The sequence below is a fragment of the Eretmochelys imbricata genome, chromosome 1, assembly GCF_965152235.1.
Source record: "Eretmochelys imbricata isolate rEreImb1 chromosome 1, rEreImb1.hap1, whole genome shotgun sequence".
NCBI classification, from domain to species: Eukaryota; Metazoa; Chordata; order Testudines; family Cheloniidae; genus Eretmochelys; species Eretmochelys imbricata.
In genome coordinates, this window is record NC_135572.1 from 226,463,155 (window position 1) to 226,485,652 (window position 22,498).

Consider the following 22,498-nt stretch of genomic DNA (forward strand, 5'->3'; position numbering starts at 1 on the left):
TAAAATTAAAATAAATACAGATGAGCTGGAGACAGGAAGGAAATCTGAGAGCTTGCCTCAGAGAAATGTTGCAAAACTAGGCTAAAGCTATGGAATAGGGTTCAGTCAATCTAGCAGGATGAATGTTGGTCCCAGTGCAATGGCTTGTTTGAAGTCATTCTACATAGGGGTGCTTCAAATGTACTATTATGAGTGAAGCCTCCTTTTATGGTTCTCATCTTTTATTGTCCCCAGTCTTTACCCTGTACTTAATTTGAGTTATTCCAAAATATTCTTTGTGGCTGCAGGAACTTCTCCCTTGAAAGGAAAAGGGGAAAAAACAGTATAGCAACATAACCCATTATCACAATTGGTAGTCTCAAGAGGAAAGCCAAGGATTAACTGGGCCATGGAGACTGAATTAGCCTCATGTCTATAAAGGTTTCTGCTCCACAGCCCCGCCACAGCCATGCCTGCTACATGGACTTAGCCTATTTTGCTGAGGGCTCCTGTCTTCATGGTTGTGGTCCTGCACCTTTCACAAATGCTAAATTCACTGGATAGGTTTGGAATCTGCTGTGTACTTTGGACAACTGTGGCATGCTCCTTAAACTGAGCATATAGCCTGGAGTGAGTTTTGGCTCAAAATCGTGTCCTCACAAACCACATTTTATAAACAGTCTCTTGATTTCCATTAGTTATGCCCATCTATCTCGGATGCCATTCTCCACTCAAAAGCCAGTCAGCCTCCTCTTAAGCTGGAGGCTCTGGGCAGTGGTGGGTTAATGAGAAAGGGAGCCTCTGCTAATGCTGAAAGCGTGCTCTCCATTGCAGACGTCTCTGTTGTCTCTGTGCCAGCCCTGACGTATTGGTATTAAATGCCTCCGTTCATGGGATCACACCTGCTTACACTTAAGTGCCAAAAAATGAATATTTGAGCAGTGAAGGAATGGAGGTTATGAAAGGAATGTGCCGGGAATTGTGTCTTTATCACAGTGCAGCTAAGCAGCTTCGAGAGAGGTGTGTTGCCTTGTAAAATTGGTTACTTGCTTGTGAAGTTATTTGTTATCCTCTTGGATCTTTCCTCCTGTGAAGTCCTATTTGGTGGATTTTTTTTTTTTAATTATCATTTATATTGTAACAGTACTTAGAGGCCAACCAGGTTGGAACCCCATTGTGCTAGGCACTGTACAGACCTATAGAAAATGAAAGACCCTGCCCCAAGGAGCTAACACTCTATTTTTTCCCCAGAGAACTTGTAGGACTGGCAGAACATAGGTAGGAGAGTTCCCTTGTTAACAAACTCATATTGTGCAGGTCAGGAGAAAAGAATAATCTCATACCAATCTTGCCAACTCTCTCAGTTATGGCATGAGTTTCCTGATATTTGATTTGTTTCTTAAAGCCCCAGCTCTTGGAGTCATGGGGCTACATGAGAATTTCAGCTTACATTGAAGGAAAGAAAAAAAAAAGTTAATCCCTCAAGGTTGTGGAGAAAAGTTTGAAAACATGACATCTAAAGGCTCAAAAACCAGAAGGTGAATAAAAAGAAGCCAAAATATATTCTTTTTTGAAATCTCAAGATTTTTAAGCCAATTTCTTGATTTTTGAGGACCTGACTTGTGATGTTGGAACACTTGGGGTTGGCAATGCTGTGGTCCACCCACCGTTATCTGTATATTCCATCTTCTGCACTGTGCACAGCTTCACCTCCTCTAATCTCTGTTTGTATGTACAGTTATAAATCATTTCTCTGCATGTACCTCTTGGTGTTGTGGAAAGGAGACAATAACTGGTGCTACCTATGTATTTGCATCACTCTGCCTGCCGAGGATTGGTTTAGCTGATGTCAGCTAGTTTACAGCGAAACCTTGTCTTGACAACAGGGCCGCTTGCCATTTTACAATGAACACCTTTACAAGTTCACAATTAAAAGTACTGTAGCAAGTAAAAAATGCTACACATAGGGTGTAGAACTGAGACTACCAGGGTATTCCCTTGTAGGCCCCAAATTTAAGTAGGTTTTTTTTTAAAAAAAAAAAAGACAAGCTAATATTTATTGAAAGAGTACAAACTGTGAAAAGGTATTTATCAAATCTAATTAACTTCACTTGTACTAACGTAGGGTGTAGTTAGAAACATAGCTGATTAAATTAAAGTATGATTTTTAAACCTATGCCCTTTTAAAAAGGGTCTAATCTTCAATATATCAGAAAAGATTACTTTACTAATTTCAGAAGAACATACAGCAGAGATAGAAGGGGGCCTGAGATGGGTGACTGAAATGATTAGAGACATGGAGAGACTTCCATATTAGGAAAGACTGAAAAGATTAGAATTGTTTAGATTAATGGAGAGATTAATAAAAGGGGATGTAATAGAGGCTTACAAAATAATGAATAATACACATTGAAAGCAGATAAAAGGAAGCACTTTTTTACATAATGCATAGTAAACCTATGGAACTCACTGCCAGAAGATAGTGAGGCCAAGATCTTGGTAGAATTTGAAAAGGATTAGCTATTTATGTGGATATGAAAACATATTCCCAGTTATGCAAGATGAGAGAAAAACAATTAGAAGGGATACAAATTCTCTTGCTTCAGGGCATAGATTAACCATTCTTCTGAAGCATCTGGTACTTTCCACTGTCAAACAGCATACCAGACTAGATGGACTAATGGTCTGATCTGTGATGGCAGCTACATCTTCCTATAGATATTACTTTCTTAAAAGCTGCTGGTGAGATAATTGATCTGGTTGCTTTAGGAATGTCATTCTAACTTTTCAATGCAATTGTTTTCTCATGCTCCCTATTGTTTCTTGTTGATTGTAACTCTTTGAGGGAAGGGCCATCTTTTTGTTCTGTGTTGTACAGTGTTTAGCACAATGCCCCTCCTCCCCCCGGCCCCACAAAACAAATAATAACGAATGAAAAGAATAGACTTTCCAGTCTATAGTTCCTGGAGGGAAATGTTGTGATGGTGAATTACATTCTAAAATCTGTCTTTGAAGGGTCATTTTGGGTCTAATTTGGTTCAAAATGAGGTTTTGTTTAATTTTTTTAAAGACAGTTTTATACCAATAGAAATCTGTCTATGAACTGAAAATATGCAGGGGTTTTTTTTTTACAGATAAAGTTCCCTGTAGTTTGCAAGGCAAACAGTGTAGCTTTCTGCTAGTGTGTGAGACTTTCAGTGTAATTGACTAGACAAGACTATAATCAAAACTGCAGCTGAGTAGTAGTCTGTTTTCATCATCCAAGTTGAGAGAACTGCAAAATGTAAACAAACAGCATAATAAGGTAAAAATAAATTGAATTTTAAAAATATGGAGTTTATTTATAATCTCAAAGCATTGCTTATGACTGAGATAAGGAAATTTGCTGATTCAATATGTAATTTTTTAAAATTTTTTTTGCACAGAGAGTAATGTAGCATTTAAGCCTGTGAAGATGATCTGAAAAATATAGTGATTGGCTTAACATGAAGCACAGGGTGGTTAGTGGAAGTTTCCTCTCCTATGCTAAAGTCTGGATTGGACAGTCATAAAATGCTGGCCAGATTAATTCAAAACAGTGTTTGATGTTTTGCCAGAAAGAGCAAGAGATTTTGAAGCATGCATATCTCTGTCCTCTGTGGAGCATTTAGAAATCTTGGATTTGCTTGGTCAGTAAATTTTCACTGATGCATAGTAATAAACCACAGTATTCATCACATTTCACTTGATTTGTGCCTACTAGAATTATCTTTCACTAGCTGCCTCAGCCTGAACACACTGATAAGTGTTTATTTGCTAATATTTTATCTGAGTATCATGGAGTGCAGCTCTGGCTGTTAGAATGTATCGGGCCATTTATTAGGTGGTGGATTATTACAACTGGTACTGAATTGAGGAAACTGGCATGCAGCTCTGCAAAATATCCTCTATTTTTAGGTTCAGACCCCTAGTCTGATCTTTGACATTCATACCCCATATATGCTCTGCATTAGCATGTCATTTCATCAGCAGCATCTGATCGCAGCAGAATAGCATCTCATGACGTTGATTGCAGATATTTCATTATCTGACTTTGAGACATGGCGACACCTCGTCTCTTATGCTGTATGTGGAGTCTGGAGTGTGAAATCAAATCCAGAACCCTAGCGTATGCTATTGGCAGCCAGTCTTCTCGAACAGAACACTGCTGACCAAATGCCATTGGATGTTTGGCACAGTGGACTATTTTCTTGTTCATGTATGGATGTTGGTGTATGTAGTGGGGACTCCATTTGAAGAGGTAAAATTGTATGTTTTGTCAATGTGAATTGTATAAATATAGTTTGTTATACAGACAAATTAGACTCCTGTACCATGAGTGGAAGGGGTGGATTATGTCTGTGAGTCTGAGACACTGCAATGTTTATTTCTGGGTCTTTGTGTTATGGAAACAAATCAATTAATTCTCTCTCCAATAATCATAATAGCCATAATTTTTTAAAATGCAGTTTTCAAGTGAAGACAACACTGATTGGAGGTGTTGGAGGCAGATAGTTATGGCACAGATCCTGGCAATGGAGTCTTCAAACTTGGAAAAAACACCTCCAGGATGAGACAGGGATTCCATGTCCATGGCTAATCAAATGCGTACAGCTTTTACTGAGACTGTCAATGAGAGGGTCAATTGTAATGGTGGCTTTTGGGATATGGACACTTGTCCATTGGGGACTGGCATGAAACCCATTGACTGTGACCCACCGAGTTTCACAGAAGCCACCAAACAGCTAGCATGACTTGGGCCAGATAATATCCAGCGGAGTAGAGGTGAAGTCTCTCTTGCTGTACCCGAGCCATGTGGTCCCCATGTTGAGAAATATATTGTGGAAAACTCCAAAAGGAATTCTCTTGTTAAACAGTGGGGGAAAATTTTCTAGCAGTGGTTTTATTATGCCACATGCAGTTCTTATAACTCAATCTGATTGTTTGCCTGTAAAATCTTTAGTTATGTTTAATATAGTTAGCAGTGTAATTTAATCTAGATGAGCTCCTGGGAGCAAGGACCTTTGCTTGTAAAGTGTCCCACACAGACTCTAGCTCTTGGTGAGTTCCAAGTAAACACTCACACACTTTGTGAAGTAAGAGGACTCTTTACAAAGGCTTGGAGGAAAGAAAGAATGCAGTTATGCTAGGCACAATTGCTTTGAGGTTAGTTACAAAAGGAAAATAGAGAATTCCAAATTATGTCCCAAGGAGTCATTCCAAAAGAAAGAACAAAGCCGCTCCCTCAGGGTTCCTTTGGTTTAGTACTCGAATTGCCTCTAAGCTTACTCTTGTCTGGGAGGGACATAGTCTCATAGTTCTCCCATGTCAGATCTTGCTCTTCCTCTGGTATTCTGGGCACTGCCCACTGTTCATATTAGGGACCTCTTTGTGTTGTTACCTTGTTACGCTGCTGGTCCACATCCTCTGCTGGGCTTCAGTAAGTGACAGCCTATGTGATCCTCAGAGTGAGTCTTTTCCCACCCTTAGTTCCTTGCTTGCCCTCAGCTCCTGCTGTTCCCCCAGCATTTGCGCTGCTGGTTACACAACCTGCTCCTCAGTGGCTCCCCTGGGCTTTTACTCTTAGCTGTCTGGTTTATGCTACTCAGTTAGCTAGTTTACTAAACTGCCTTACATCAACCTAGCTGTGCAAGTGTCTTCACTTAAATTTGGTGCCCGCCTCTCTACACTGATTTAGTTACACCACCTCCCCGAGCACTGTAGACAAGTGGTGGGCAACCTGCGGCCCGTCAGAGTAATCTGCTGGCGGGCCACAAGACAGTATGTTTACGTTGACCATCCACAGGCACGGCCACGCACAGCTCCCAGTGGCTGCGGTCCGCTGTTTCCAGCCAATGGGAGCTGCGGGAAGTGGCGCAGGCCGCAGGGACGTGCTGGCCGCTGCTTCCCGCAGCTCCTATTGGCCGGGAACTGCAAACTGTGGCCACTGGGAGCTGTGGGCAGATGTGCCTGCGGATGGTCAAGGGTGGCAATTTTGCAACAGAAAAGCTTCAAAAACAGACTCCAACGAGAAACTGCTGAGCTTGAATTAATATGCAAACTAGATACCATTAACTTGGGTTTGAATAGAGACAGGAAGTGACTGGGTCATTACACATATTGAATCTGTTTCCCTGTGTTAAGTATCCTCACATCTTCTTGTTAACTGTCTAAATGGGCCATCTTGATTATCACTGCAAAAGTTTTTTCTCCTGCTGATAATAGCGCATCTTAATTAATTAGCCTCTTACTGTCTGTATTAGAGTAACAGCCGTGTTAGTCTGTATTCGCAAAAAGAAAAGGAGTACTTGTGGCACCTTAGAGACTAACCAATTTATTTGAGCATGAGCTTTCGTGAGCTACAGCTCACTTCATCAGATGCATACCGTGGAAACTGCAGCAGACTTTATATATACACAGAGAATATGAAACAATACCTCCTCCCACCCCACTGTCCTGCTGATAATAGCTTATCTAAAGTAATCTTCAGGTTAGGCCATTTCCAGCACAAATCCAGGTTTTCTCACCCTCCACCCCCCCACACAAATTCACTCTCCTGCTGGTGATAGCCCATCCAAAGTGACAACTCTTTACACAATGTGCATGATAATGAAGTTAGGCCATTTTCTGCACAAATCCAGGTTCTCTCACTCCCTCACCCCCCTCCAAAAACCCACCCCCATACACACACAAACTCACTCTCCTGCTGGTAATAGTGTAATAGTAATAGTAATAAGAAAAGGAGTACTTGTGGCACCTTAGAGACTAACCAATTTATTTGAGCATGAGCTTTCGTGAGCTACAGCTCACTTCATCAGATGCATACCGTGGAAACTGCAGCAGACTTTATATATACACAGAGAATATGAAACAGTACCTCCTCCCACCCCACTGTCCTGTTGGTAATAGCTTATCTAAAGTAATCGTTAGGTTAGGCCATTTCCAGCACAAATCCAGGTTTTCTCACCCTCCACCCCCCCACACAAATTCACTCTCCTGCTGGTGATAGCCCATCCAAAGTGACAACTCTTTACACAATGTGCATGATAATGAAGTTAGGCCATTTCCTGCACAAATCCAGGTTCTCTCACTCTCACACCATCACAGGGCCTAATAACATCAGCCACACTATCAGAGGCTCGTTCACCTGCACATCCACCAATGTGATTTATGCCATCATGTGCCAGTAATGCCCCTCTGCCATGTACATCGGTCAAACTGGACAGTCTCTACGTAAAAGAATAAATGGACACAAATCAGATGTCAAGAATTATAACATTCATAAACCAGTCGGAGAACATTTCAATCTCTCTGGTCACGCAATCACAGACATGAAGGTCGCTATCTTAAAACAAAAAAACTTCAAATCCAGACTCCAGCGAGAAACTGCTGAATTGGAATTCATTTGCAAATTGGATACTATTAATTTAGGCTTAAATAGAGACTGGGAGTGGCTAAGTCATTATGCAAGGTAGCCTATTTCCTCTTGTTTTTTCCTACACCCCCCCGCCCCAGATGTTCTGGTTTAACTTGGATTTAAACTTGGAGAGTGGTCAGTTTGGACGAGCTATTACCAGCAGGAGAGTGAGTCTGTGTGTGTATGGGGGTGGGTTTTTGGAGGGGGGTGAGGGAGTGAGAGAACCTGGATTTGTGCAGGAAATGGCCTAACTTCATTATCATGCACATTGTGTAAAGAGTTGTCACTTTGGATGGGCTATCACCAGCAGGAGAGTGAATTTGTGTGGGGGGGTGGAGGGTGAGAAAACCTGGATTTGTGCTGGAAATGGCCTAACCTGACGATTACTTTAGATAAGCTATTACCAGGAGGACAGTGGGGTGGGAGGAGGTACTGTTTCATATTCTCTGTGTATATATAAAGTCTGCTGCAGTTTCCACGGTATGCATCTGATGAAGTGAGCTGTAGCTCACGAAAGCTCATGCTCAAATAAATTGGTTAGTCTCCAAGGTGCCACAAGTACTCCTTTTCTTTTTACTGTCTGTATGGCAACTTCCACCTTCTCTATATGTATATATCTATCTTCTTACTATATGTTCCATTCTATGCATCCGATGAAGTGGGCTGTAGCCCATGAAAGCTTATGCTCTAGTAAATGTGTAGTCTCTAAGGTGCCACAAGTACTCCTGTTCTTTTTACATTAAAGATTGTGAGATGCTCAGGTGCTACAGTGATTAGGTTCTTTTTTTTTTCCTTTTGGTTTTTGAGCCTTTTGGGGGTCGTTGTCTGCAATCATGAGGGCTGGAAACTTCCTTCCTTTAGTTCTGATTCTTGTACAATCACATGACTTCAGGAACTGGGGCTTTGAGAAGAACACCAAATAACTTGAAGCTTGCAATAAAATTGCAGGAGCTGGCAATTACTGGGTGTGCATCAGCCTGGAATTGTGGACTACTGCATTAGAAAGAGCTATATCGGAGCAATCTAAGTAAGTGACAGAACAAATTTCAGTTGCTCTTTAACTTACCAACACTGAGCCCCCACTCCTCCACCTCCTCTAGATTTCCTTCAGATATGCAGCACTCTGTGCTATGTATCCATACACAGGCTAGTGTCCTAAATGCTCATCTTTGTGATAGGCTGGGCCTTCATTTTGAGAGCCGTGGACTGGAGTCTTAAATCTGTTTGTTCCTTTACTGTCTTCGTGCTAGACACTTGAATGTGAGTATGAAATGGATGTTTCGGTAGAAAATTTCATGATTCAATACAATTTGTATCAGATTAATGAAACACGTAAGAGGATTCTGAATGTTTTCCATGCTGTAATTATTCAAAAGAAGGGCATCTGAGATGGTGTGGGAGAGGAGAGTGCATTTTACTGTGAGGTCACACTAACATGCAGAGGCAGCCTTTGGTGCTGCTAAATGGCCTTACTGCAGTATTTGCCAGTCAAGTCTCATTTACGTGCAGAATGAAGGCAAATGGCCAGTGAGCACACAGTATGTTTTTAAGAAGCCACCTGATGTAACAGAGGGATGATTTTGTCAGGATAAGCAAACAGTTTGGTATAATTTATTAATCGAGCCATGCAAATGCCGAGTTGGTGTTCCAGCAGGAATAAACCAGATGTAATCTCCAGCGCTGCTGCCTGGCCTCCGATTCAAGTGGCAAAAAGACTCAAATGAACTGGAGCTTGTAAATTAATTGAGTGCTGCTAGGGCCTGATTCTGTGAGATGCTGTTAGCCTTCTCCTCAGTGGGAGGAGAGACCATTCAGAAGCTCAGAGTGTTGGTGCCTTAGGCCAAAATTTTCAAACGTGGTTGCTTAAAGTTAGGCATTTACTTAAGTGGCCTAGCTTTCAGAGGTGCTGAGCTTTAGCAGTTCTCATTGGTTTCACTCGGAAATTTTGGGTGCTTAGCTCCCCTGAAAACTAAGTCAGTTATTTAGGTGCTTAAATATAGAATCAGGTGGCTAACGACTGGGGCGCAAGTGTGAGACTATTGGCTTTAGTAATAAACAGAAGAATAAAATGCTTTTGGGTTTGCTGCAAATCGCAAATGCGTAAACATCTCACCATGCTTGCTGCTTTTTTATACCTGCCACAAATTATTCCCAGCCATCAGAGCCTTCCGATGAGATGTCAAAGGTGTTCTATAAAGATGTGAACAAAACATGAACTAAATATATTTCTCTGTGTTGATTGCCCTAAATAACAAGAGGTATAAAGTAAACAATCAACTTAATGTTTACTTAAATCCAGTTTCCCCTTGTTTGTTTCCAAGTTGTGTTGGACAGTTCCATTCTTCTGACCATCCCAACCCCTGTCCTTCTGTGATGTCACCACAAGCCCTTCAGTCGTGGGGGAAAATGGGAGCTAGCCTAAAGTGGGATCAGAAAAAAGTTTTTAAAATATATATCTTTATAGCATGGCTTAATTCCATATGGTATACAATAATATTATCAAAACCTCCACTTATCTGTCTAGGCCAGCTGCACAGTCCAGCAAGGCTGAGTGCTACTAGGTTAGCTGTGACAGCACAGAACTGTGCATTGTGACACATGCAGCAAAGCAAAACTCACCAGTCTCCATTTCAAGGGGGACTCCAGGATTTATATTAAACAAACAAAAAACACCTCATATATTGTTTATTATTAAGGCTGCAAGTCTGTCATGGAGGTCATGGAAGTAGAAGATTCCATGACTTTCCGTGACCTCTGTGATTTCTGCAGTGTCTGGTGGTGGCTCAGGGGCTGCCCGACCTGGTGTGGGAGGGGAAGGGAGTTGGGAGGTGCCAGGGGGCGCTTACCTCAGGATGGGGGGGGCTCCCTGGCTCCAACTGGCATTGCCCTGCAGTTCCTCCTAGGTGGAGGAGCCAGGGGGCTCCGCGCTCTGCCCGCAGGCCCCACCCCCACAGCTCCCATTGTCTGTGGTTCCCGGCCAATGGGAGCTGTGCAGCTGGTGCTTGTGGCAGGATTAGCATGTGAAGCCCCCTGGCCCCTCTGCCGCCTAGGAGCTGCAAGGACACACGGAGCTGGGTAGGGAGCCTCTGTCAGCCCTGCAAACCTCCACCCCACAGCACCAATGGGAGTCCTGGGCCACCTCCCCCAGCACCCGTGCCACTCCCAGACCACCCCCCCCGCCGAGCATCCACGGCACCCCGCCCACATTTTAGTTAGGGGTATATAGTAAAACTAATGGACGGGTCATGGGCCGTGAATTTTTGTTTACTGTCCATGACCTGTCCATGATTTTACTAAAATTAGCTGTGACTAAAACGTAGCCTTATTTGTAATTGGTATGGTGCTGAATACCTCATCTAACTCTTAGCATTTATAATATAATATAGAGAACTTCTCATGAGTAGATCTCAAAGTTTTACAAAGGAGGTCAGTATCATTATTCCCCATTGTACAGATGGGAAAACGGAGGCACAGAGTAGTGAAAAAAATTGCCCAAAGTCAACCAGTGGGCCTGTGTGAGAGCTGGGAGTAGATCCCAGATCTCCTGACTACCAGTCTAGTGCCATATCCATTAGATCACATTTCAGTACACAAAAGTATATTTGCTTAGCCTGTGATCAGATCTGCAAGGATGACCCTTTGTATTGATGCCAATCATTACTGACTTCAGTGGGGTTCTGTGCAGGTCCAGGGCTTTGCAAAGAGAGTTGCAAGATTGGGGAATTAATATGCATTTATGGTGACAAGGTCAAATTTAAGTTACTTTTAAATAATATACTTTGAAGTCTCGTAATATTTGGTGTTTTTCTTAAAGCCCCAGATCATGGAGTCATGGGATCATGAGAGAATCTGAGCTTTCATTTAAAAAAAAAAGGCAAATTTCTAGTCATTGTTGAGAAAACCTTTAAAACATGAACCATGAAAAACTTAAAAATCAGAAGACAAATTAAAAAAAACCATCCAAATATAGTATTTTTAAAAAGCTTATGATTTTTAACCCAATTTCATGATTTTTGTATACTTGGGACTGGCAATACTCCTGCATGAATGTATGACATTTAAAGGTAGGGTAAATGATACAAGGATGGAAACAATTCCACATGAGGAAAGTACTGGAGGTCGCAAAGGGAAAGCCTTCCTGTACCCTTGTTAAAACATATACTGATTTATATTTTCCATCGTGTTGTGTAGTGTAGGAGCAAGGCACAAGGCCACTCAGAGTAGGCAGCAGGGGACAGGTAAATATAATGTTATTACTTGACTGAGACATTAATAAGAGTACATTGCAGGAGATACAACATTACAAAGACAGTCAGGCAAGCAATAATTGTTCATTCTATTGTAAGTTCAACGGAACAGAATGTTTAAGCAGAACCTGTGATGCAAATCAGCCATTGCTATCTTCTAACAAATGATGAGTTTCGGTGAAATGAAATGGAAACGTTCATGCAAATCCCTTTTAATAAGAAAACAAGTCTTTCATAATACTTTGTCAACTCAGCTATGGCCTGATATTGAAAAGTTGTAAAAACAAGCTTTTAAAAAACTTAAGCCCAATAAAAATGTTTCCATACTTAAAAAATTAAAAAATCCAATGAACGGAGTCAATTTAAAACACATAGACATCCCATTCAGTGTTTGAACCTCAGGTGGGTAAATAAATAATTATCACCACTTACAGATGGAGAAACTGAGGCAGAGAGCTTTAGGTTACCAAAGGTGTGAGTTTTCACATATATATATATATATATATATATATATATATATATATATATATATATATAATTTGCAATTATATAATGTAAAATTTGTGCTAAAGATACAATCATTAAGGCTACGATTTTGTCATGGAAATTTTTAGTAAAAGTCACGGACAGGTCACGGCTTTTTGAATTTTTATTAATTGCCCGTGACCTGTCCTGGACTTTTACTAAAAATTTCCATGACAAAACAGGGAGGGAGGAGGGTGCAAGCACCGTGCCCTACTGTGGCTCGGAGCTGGGAGGGACCCCCACCTGTGGTGGCTGGGGAGCTGTGGGGGATTCCTCCCCTCTGCCCCAGCGGCTGGGGAGCTGCAGGGGGATTCCCCCCAGCCACCCGTTGTGGCAGGAGGTACCCTGCAACTCCCAGCCACCACAGGAGGTGGGAATACCCTGCAGCTCCCTGCAGCTGTGGGCTGAAGTCACGGAGATCTGCGGAAGTTACGGACTCCGCGACCTCTGTAACCAAATCGTAACCTTAATTATCAGTTGTGCTTCCTTAGTACACCTCAGTGTAAATGTTATTGCTGTTTAATACAATTAAGTATTTGTCAGTTAGGAGCATGCCTACATTTATATGTCAGCTTACGGGAAAAAATGTTCAGCTTAACTTGGAAGTTTAGAAATATATTAACTTTCAGATCTGAGTGACACCAGGGCAAATTCTGTACAATAAACTCTCACTAAAATGGAGAAAAAACAGTTTAAAAGATCTTAAAGCAACTTTCTGTAATTCAGCATGAAAACATTAGAACAACATTTTGAAGACACCGTGGCCAACATTTTCTAAAATAGTTGGGCTTCTAAAATCATATTTAGATACCCTACCAATTTTCAAAATTGCTGATCATCCAGCAGCTCCCAAGTTTCTCAGACAGGTGCGTACATTTGAATTTAGGAGCTTATCTTTAGACTCCTATTTTTGAAAATCTTGGCCCCTGAGCATAGCTCATGAGAGAGGCAAATACAGTTCCCATCATCATGACAAAAAATAAAATAAATATTAGGATATTCACTCTTTAATACAATTTTGTTAAGGTATTTGTCTGTGAAACCATTTCTCACCTAGTGCTTAAACACACTGGGATGTTATCTTGCAAACACGTACACACCTTAATAACTTCACTCAAGTGAGTTGTGATGGGACTACTTAAGTGAGTAAAGTTATTCATGTGCTTGATTACTGGATTGGAGCCTGTCAGTATTGGAGCTGTGCTCAGAGAAGAGAGACAAATCAGTGTTATGTATAGTGCATATTTCATGACAAGGTAATTAAAATACTTTACAGAAAGCAGAACTTGTAGAACTTGTCTCTCACTGCAGATACATCATATCTTTATAAAATCATAGAAATGTAGGGCCGGAAGGGACCTTGAGAAGTCATCTAGTCCAGCCCTCTGCTATAAGGCAGGACCAAGTAAACTTAGACCATCCTTGACAGATGTTTGTCTAACGTATTCTTAAAACCCTCCAAGAATGGGGATTTCACAGCTTTCCTTGAAAGCCTATTCCAGTGCTTAATTATCCTTATAATTAGAAAGTTTTTCCTACTATGCAACCTAAATCTCCCTTACTGCAGATTAAGCCAATTACTTCTTGTCCTACATTCAGTGGACATGGAGAACAATTGATTACTGTCCTCTTTATAACAGCCCTTAATATATTTGAACAGTGTTATCAGGTCCCCCATCCGTCGTCTTTTCACAAGACTAAACATGCCCAGTTTTTTTTTAACTTTTCCTTTATAGGTCAAATTTGCTAAATCTTTTACCATTTGTGTTGCTCTCTCCAATTTGTCCACATCTTTTCTAAGTGTGGTGCCCAGAAATGGACATAGTACTCCAGCTGAGGCTCACCAGTGCCGAGTAGAGTGGACAAGTACGTCCCGTGTCTTACATATGATGCTTATGTTAATACATCCCAGAATATTAGCTTTTTTTGCAGCTGTATCACATTGTTGACTTGTATTCAATTCGTGAACCACTATAACCCCCAGATCCTTTTCAGCAGTACTACTGCCTAACCAGTTGTTGCTCATTTTGTAGTTGTGCATTTGATGATGATCTGATCATAAATTTAGTATTAGTATATAAGGATGACAACATATTACAAGGTGCTGCTGGGCATATAGATCTAAGCTTGAAGAAAAAATGGATTATTATTTTCTAGGGTTGTCAAGCGATTTAAAATTTTTTATCATGATTAATCGTGCAATTAAAACAATTAATCACACTGTTAAACAATAATTGAATACCATTTATTTAAATATTTTTGGATGTTTTCTATATTTTCAAATATATTGATTTCAATTACAACACACAATAGAAAGTGTACAATGCTCACTTTATATTTATTTTTGATTACAAGTACTTGCACTGTGAAAAAACAAACAAAAGAAATAGTATTTCTCAATTCACCTAATACAAGTACTGTGGTGCAATCTCTTTATCATAAAAGTTGAACTTACAAATGTAGAATTATGTACAAAAAATAACAGCATTCAAAAATAAAACAATGTAAAGCTTTATAGCCTGCAAGTCTACTCAGTCTTACTTCTTGTTCAGCCAATTGCTCAGACAAACAAGTTTGTTTACATTTGCAGGAGATAATGCTGCCCGCTTCTTGTTTACAATGTCACCTGAAAATGAGAACAGGCATTTTCATGGCACTGTTCTAGCCGGCATCGCAAGATATTTACGTGCCAGATGTGCTAAAGATTCATATGTCCCTTCATGCTTCAACCACCGTTCCGGGGGACATGCGTCCATGTTGATGACGGGTTCTGCTCGGTAACAATCCCAAAGCAGTGCGGACCAACGCATGTTCATTTTCATTACTTGAGTCAGATGCCACCAGCAGAAAGCTGATTTTCTTTTTTGGTGGTTCGGGTTCTGTAGTTTTCTCATAGGAGTGTTCCTCTTTTAAGAGTTTTGAAAGCATGCTCCACACCTCATCCTTCTCAGATTTTGGAAGGCACTTCAGATGCTTAAACCTTGGGTCAAGCGCTGTAGCTATCTTTAGAAATTTCACATTGGTATCTTCTTTCATTGCAAATCTGACAAAATGCCAAGTGTTCTTAAAACAAACAACGTGCTGGGTCATCATCTGAGACTGCCATAATATGAAATACATGGCAGAATGTGGGTAAAACAGAGCAGGAGACATACTGTTCTCCCCCAAGGAGTTCAGTCACACATTTAATTAACGCATTATTTTTTTAACGAGCGTCATCAGCATGGAGGCATGTCCTCTGCAATGGTGGCTGAAACATGAAGGAGCATACGAATGTTTAGCATATCTGGCACATAAATACCTTGCAATGCCAGCTACAAAAGTGCCATGCAAACGCCTGTTCTCACTTTCAGGTGACATTGTAAATAGGAAGAGGGCAGCATTATCTCCTGTAAATGTAAACCAACTTGTTCTTCTTCAGCCAATCGCTAAGACAAAGTAGGACTGAGTGGACTTGCAGGCTCTGAAGTTTTACATTGTTTTGTTTTTGAGTGCAGTTACGTAACAAAAAAATCTATATTTGTAAGTTGCATTTTCATCACATTTTCATCACTACAGTACTTGTATGAGGTGAATTAAAAAATACTCTTTCTTTTGTTTCTTTTACAGTGCAAATATTTGTAATCAAGAATAATATACACTTTGATTTCAGTTACAACACAGAATACAATATATATGAAAATGCAGAAAAACATCCAAAATATTTAATAAATTTCAGTTGATATTCTATTGTTTAACAGTGTGATTAAAACTACGATTTAATCGCGATTAATTTTTTTGAGTTAATCGCATGAGTTAACTGTGATTAATAGACAGCCCTATTATTTTCTTAATATATGCGGGTACATAATTAAAGGCTGTGTTGTAGTGTGTATACATGAGAGGTCAGAGCTAAGGTTGTGCACGATTTTTGCATTTCCTGGCTTGAGTGCTTCACTATGCAAACTTAATGATCTGTTAATGATGGGTTTTTTTGCATGGAATTTGTATCTTTTGTGTGGACAGTTCCTTTACACAATGATTTGTGCTCTTCTTATGCCAGTTTATGAACATGCATAGCTAATGTGAAACCAGTTTTAAAACACCAAGCAAACCCAGAAAACCCCACATGCTCCAGGTGAATCCGCTTAGTGTAGGTTTTACAGATAACATGGGAAAGCTAACACTGTATCTGTGTTATAGGAAGTCTTGGTATCATTATCCCACTTGTGTTGTAGAGTCATGCCATGAGGCATTGCGCTGCCTAGAATTGTTGCTGTCTAGAAAGGAATAGAGCATTCAGGTCGGAGTTTCTAGTTCACAGACATTATTTATAATGGAAGAAGTCTGAGAGAATACTGTATGCTCAATGGTTCTCAACCAGGGGTACGTGTATCCCTGGAGGCATGCAGAGGTCTTCCAGGGAGTATATCAACTCATCTAGTTATTTGCCTAATTTTACAAAAGGTTACATAAAAAGCAGCAGTGAAGTTAGTACAAACTAAAATTTAACACAGTGACTTGTTTATACTGCTGTATATACTATACACTGAAATGTAAGTACAATATTTATATTCCAGTTGGTTTATTTTATAATAAGGTGGTAAAAATGAGAAAGTAAGCAATTTTTCAGTAATAGTGTGCTGTGACACTTTTATATTTTTGTCTGATTTTGTAAGCAAGTAGTTTTTAAGTGAGGTGAAACTTGGGGTTATGCAAGACAAGTCAGACTCCAGAAAGGGGTACAGAAGTCCGGAAAGGTTGAGAGCCTCTGTGCAAGAGTAATCTCTGTCATACCAGTTAAATAGTGGGTTAATAGCTGCAGGCTCAGATACTGTAACATTCAGGAGATTTAGGATTGATTGATTACCCTGTAAAAAGACAGCAGCTCTGTGTTTCATGTTATGGTTAATTATATCACAGTTGATGACGTCATACTATGTGCGTGTATAACTGAGAAATGTGCCTATTAGACGAACACTAAGTGCTAGCCGGTTCCAGTTGCTTGTCCATGCCATTCATTTAAGCTGCAAAAAATGTAAAAGTATATAGTCACTCTTAATTTCATTGGGGGTTTGTTAGCTTCTGTATATCTAATCCTTACTTTTACAGACTTTTGTTACATTAAAGGAGTATCATTACCTCATGATTCTTGCCCATAAACAGCACTTGACATTTAAAGAGATTTTCTGTTGTGCACTTGTATAGTCAAAGAGTAATACTAATCCTATTAAAGGTATTATGTCATGGAGGCATGCCTTGGGGGAAGGCTTGTTCTAATTGGCTAGATGTAAAGTAGAGGGGAGGGGCTATCAAGAGAGTGGATGTATTACTTGATAGTTAGGTCAGGGATTTCTGTGGGAAATGCCCAGTGGTTGCAGTTGCTGATGATTTCACATCAACAGCAGTGCAACACTGAGAGTGAGCTCCAATAGCTGATTATTGAATGAGATACTGCAAACGGGTAAAAAAAAAAAAAACAGCAGCATGTGAGAAACAGTCAGAGTGAGGCAGAGAAGAGAGCTGAGAGAGCAAGAAAAGTGCTCAGGCTGGAGAAAGTCTTCCAGATGTACTGGACAACCCTTTTGGAAATGGATATAAGGACCATCTGCTGTCTATAGATCAGAGGACTGAGGACTAAGAGTGGGAAGAAAGAGTTTATGGCTGTTTTAAATAAAAAGCTAAGTTATTCATAACCAATTCGTCAAGACGTCATGAGATTGTTCCTGCATGGGATGCTGGTGCATAAATCAAAGCTGCAGATACCTATTGTACAGCTTACTTGGGTATAAAAAAGAAAGAGGAAAAAAAGCAGCAATGCAGGGAATATTGCAATAAATTCTACAATGGTTATGTGATTTGTTTATTAAGATAAAAGAAAAATCATCCTTGTATGACTGTGGAGTTCACAAGGTACTGCGTTTAATGCTGAGAGATGCTAGTCATTAAATCTGACAACTGTGAAAAGAGAGATCATGGAGAAGTCAAGTAGTGAGGATTCTTCAATTCACCGTAGTCCATCTTTGGATAGCAAGGACTCGGACTTTGCTAAACCTTCTACCTCAGGCAGGCAGTTTGGTCGAGGTTTTACTGCTGGAGCTTTTTACGGCACTGCTGGATCACGCACACAGAGCCACACCAGGGCTGGAACAGGGACTGGCATTGGAACTGGGACTGGCATAAAAAGTGACAAATACAATGCACCCAAAGGCAGCAAATATGTGGTGTTTTACCTGGATCTATCCTTTGTTTTCCTTTTAGAATTTAAGAAGTGCAACATGGCAAGAGGCTGCCTGTGTTGTTTGAAATACATGATGTTCCTTTTCAATTTAATGTTTTGGGTGAGTACTGCCTTTTTTCATTTGCCTTCATTTGTTAGAGTTCTCTGTACTACTGCATTATGTGCATAGTGCATCTTTTCAGCAGTATTGTAAGCTTTTTTTTCTTCCCCTCTCTTGTACCTGCGTGGAATATTTACAGTGCTAAATCTGTGCCCTATGGGAAAATGTACATGTTTCCTACAAATTTTACCTTCCTATTACTGTACTTTGATTACAGATCATTAAAACTGGAGTCTTTTAATTCATGTCTTTTGACCAGGATAAATTAAAGAAGGGCAGGACCTATTTACCATTTAAAATGATCCAAATCAATTGAGTGAAATTTTTTATATTCTTTTATAATGCCTTGTACTGCTTTAAATTGCAGGTTAATAAATCCGAATTACGTTTTTGTTGTCCCCATCAATCTTCCCTACTTTTCTAATGTAATTGACAAACTGCTTTTCAGAGTGAATGAAGTTTAGTCTTTTTTTTCCACCTTTTAAAAATATACATATAATCTAGTCCTTAAGATGTCAGCACAAATGTAAAATGACTGGAATGACAAATGACTCCTGATTCAGTTTCAGTCACAATTGTCCAAATTGGTATGTTAAGTTGGAGACTAGCTCTTGCTTTTGAGGGATCAAAATTGATTTTCCTCTATCAGCCAGGGAGCATGAGGAGTTGTTACAATGCTTCAGCAAGCAGATTCAAAGTATAACGACTATTTTGAGCAAACTAATGTCACGTACACTTGGAAACAAGAGTGAGAAGTCAGCTAGCTACTAGGCATCCCCGTTTGAACAATATTAGGGGGGGAAATGCAAGCAAATTGAAATGTCAAGCAGGTTTCAATAGAGCACAGTACAAAATTGTTTTATCAGAATTAAAGGTCAACAGTTTTCTGATGATTAGGAAAAGCAATTATATTATTAATGTCTTTCAATTCAAGGTTATAATTCAGAAATAAACGCATCTCAGAGGTAAATGAAAATGTAGTTTTGTTGGTTTATTTTTAAGGTAGAAGGATATTAAAAGTCCAATTTGGATAGATATTTCTGCTGTGGAGAAGTCAACATTGAAGTTAAGAGCCATGTCTCTGACTTAGCCACCGGCTTTTCTGTTTAGCTGACCCACTTACTGAAATAACTTTTAGCAGCCGAAGGGAATGGGAGACCTCATAGGGCACTGGACGACTCATGCACCAGTGAGCTTCAGTAGTAATGTGCTGAAACATTTCCATCATGGAAGGGGTGGGAATCTGGCAGAGAATCTTCTGAGCAGGTTTAACAGAAGGTTGGGGCTGAAAGGGGTCACTCAGGAATATCACTCATGATTTTTCACTACATGAATCCTGCCTCACTTCTTTCTGGAATCCCTGTTAAGAAATAAACTTGTTACCAGACTGGGCCATTCATGCCAGTGCTGCATTACTCTGACTCCTTAGAAATATTTTTCTGTGCTAAATATTGCCATTAGTTTTTAGTAAATGGGACACTAGATGGGGAGGGTTTTGAGTTACTACAGAGAGTTCTTTCCCAAGTGTCTGGCTGGTAGGTCTTGCCCACATGCTCTGGATCTAACTGATCACCATATTTGGAGTTGGGAAAGAATTTTCCCCCAGGTCAGATTGGCAGAGACCCTGGCGGGTTTTTGCCTTCCTCTGCAATCTGTGACATGGGTCACTTGCAGGTTTAAACTAGTGTAAATCATGGAGACTCTGTAACGTGAAGTCTTTAAATCATGATTTGAGGACTTCAGTAACTCAGCCAGAGGTTAGGGGTCTGTTATAGGACTGGGTGAATGAGGTTCTATGGCCTGCAATGTGCAGGAGGTCACACTAGATGATGATCATGGTCCCTTCTGACCTTAAAGTCTATGAGTACATTACTCCTGGTCTTACTGCTCTTGTTCTGTGTGATCAGTCCTTAGGTATCCTTCCAAACTTCTCGCAGTATAATGGTATTAAATCTCTATTTCATCTCCTTCCCAAGTAACATTTTTCTAGGTTGTCCATAGTTAGATCTTAAATCTCTGTTGTTGTATCTTTTTAGTTGCTATCCTTGCTATTTTTTCCCCAACTTTCCAGTGACCCTTCTTGTGTGGTGAACTTCATGAACTCACTCCATCCTGTTGCAGACCACCTCTCTCTGCTCAACTTTCTGATTCCTTTTCTCGTCCACCACTGGACTCTTTTCTGTCTCTCCATATAGTGTCATTATCGCTGGGGCCAAGACTTGGTCTGCAGTTACTACTACCTGGGACAGCCTTCCTGTATCACTGTACCTCATCGACTCTCCCTCTCACCTGAACTCTTGCCTGAAAATCTTTCTTTTCTTCCTTGGTTTATACCATTTTTTCTTTTTCTTTTCTTATTAATCTTTGTCTCTGTATTCATCATGGTAACTCTGTCAATTGTTCTGAGATGCTCTTTGTCTGAGCCTGACTACACAGAATGTAAACATTGGTGTAGAATGATGAATCTGTGGGATTTTAGAGAAGTGCTGAATATAAACTAGCAGGTTTTCAAAGTTGTTTGCAACAGGAGTTGGCTCCATTTGCATTGTAGAAACTGTTCAAAAGTTCCCCCCTTTTACAGAAACATCTGTTGTGTTAAACTGAAGCTCTGAGACTCTTGCGTGTCCATATACTATTTTCAGTGGGCTGCAGTACCACTGAATGCTGCTGTTGAGTGCTGATTATTTTTAACCAGAACATTTCATCCTTTTGTGTTTTGCTGCACTCAGATGAAAGTTGTGTATATCTTCTAAAATTCTGGGTCAATTAGATAAAGTATCTGCCCGATTTTGATGCTGCACATTGGTCTTGATCTGACCTACCATGTTATGTTTCTTGGGTGCCATCCCAGCTTTGTCAAGGTTCCTTAACACTGATCTTCAGCAACCACTGCTATTCCAGTCCTGCCACAAAGCTCTGCCAATGCCCTTCAGTCCCGCCCGGCAGCCCGCTTGCTGTTTCAAGCTTCTCCTACCAGATCTATCAATGCACCTCCGTCCTGCCCTACAACACACCCTGCTACTACAGTTCAAAACTCTTGTCCCCCCATCTATGCCAGTACATTTAATTTTGGAACTATAACAGCCCCTGCTGCTGCAGTTATATGTCCCCACACAGCTCTGCCAATATACCTCAGTCTAAACCCATGAAGTTCTGGGCTTCTCATGAGCAGTGGGTGCCAACTTGTTCAAGACTGTTGTGGTGGCTTTGTGAAGTGGAGTGTTTTCCTCAAAGGGCTCATTTTAGACCACGAAACCAGTCTGATCCTGTAACTTAACCTAAAATGTGAATCCAAGTCTCCAGAAATGGAAGGTGAACGCCTTAAATCAATATCTTCTCTTCTGGCAAATGGAAGAGACAATATTTCATGAGTTTATTTGGATGTCTAAATTGAAACTGACAAATTATGTTTCAGGAAGCCTGCAATCATGTGGCAGTCTCCCCGCTGTCTGTTGAATTATCCTATTAATGAGTACTACAACATATAAATTTGTATGGCATGCTGTTGTGGTTCTGCTGTGCAGAAAACCTGTTTGACTTTACTGTGTACTAAATGTTATCAACAAAATGCAGTAGATAGGGGTTATTTAGAAGTCAGTGATACTTCATCCCTGTGTGTTTCGCAAGTGATATCTTTTGGAGGCTCTCATCCTACACACCATCTTCAAATGCTGGGTCCTTCTAGCTAAGGAGCGCTGGGTATTGTTCTGTTTTAAGTCCCATGAGTCCTGCTCTTAAACAGTCACCCAGAAAATGAGGACAGTGGTTCCTCTTTCGCCATTCACAGCCTGGCAATGAGGTGCGAAGCCTGAGACCTAGTTAATCTGAGATCACCCATCTGGCAGCCAGGTGTGCTGCCCCTAAACCACTGGCCTGGCTCAAAGGGTATCCATCTGAAGATGCTACAGATGCAATGGTTAGAATACAGTTTGCACTGTCACATACCTAAATGCACCATCTCTGTGTTGGCCTTGGTGAACAGGTGGTACATT

General features: G+C 40.4%; 1 protein-coding gene across 2 annotated transcripts in view; it reads left to right on the forward strand.

The window, feature by feature from the left end:
- Window positions 1-22,498, forward strand: part of TSPAN9 (tetraspanin 9) — a 263,587-nt gene that overhangs the window by 105,429 nt on the left and 135,660 nt on the right. The window contains exon 2 of one of the 2 annotated variants that reach the window (XM_077825023.1): window positions 18,427-18,506. In XM_077825023.1, coding sequence (XP_077681149.1) covers window positions 18,444-18,506 — 63 coding nt within the window. In that variant the 5' untranslated portion in view covers window positions 18,427-18,443. Of the gene's footprint in view, window positions 1-18,140; window positions 18,507-22,498 lie in introns of those variants that run through there. The other variant, XM_077825015.1, reaches the window with a different exon arrangement.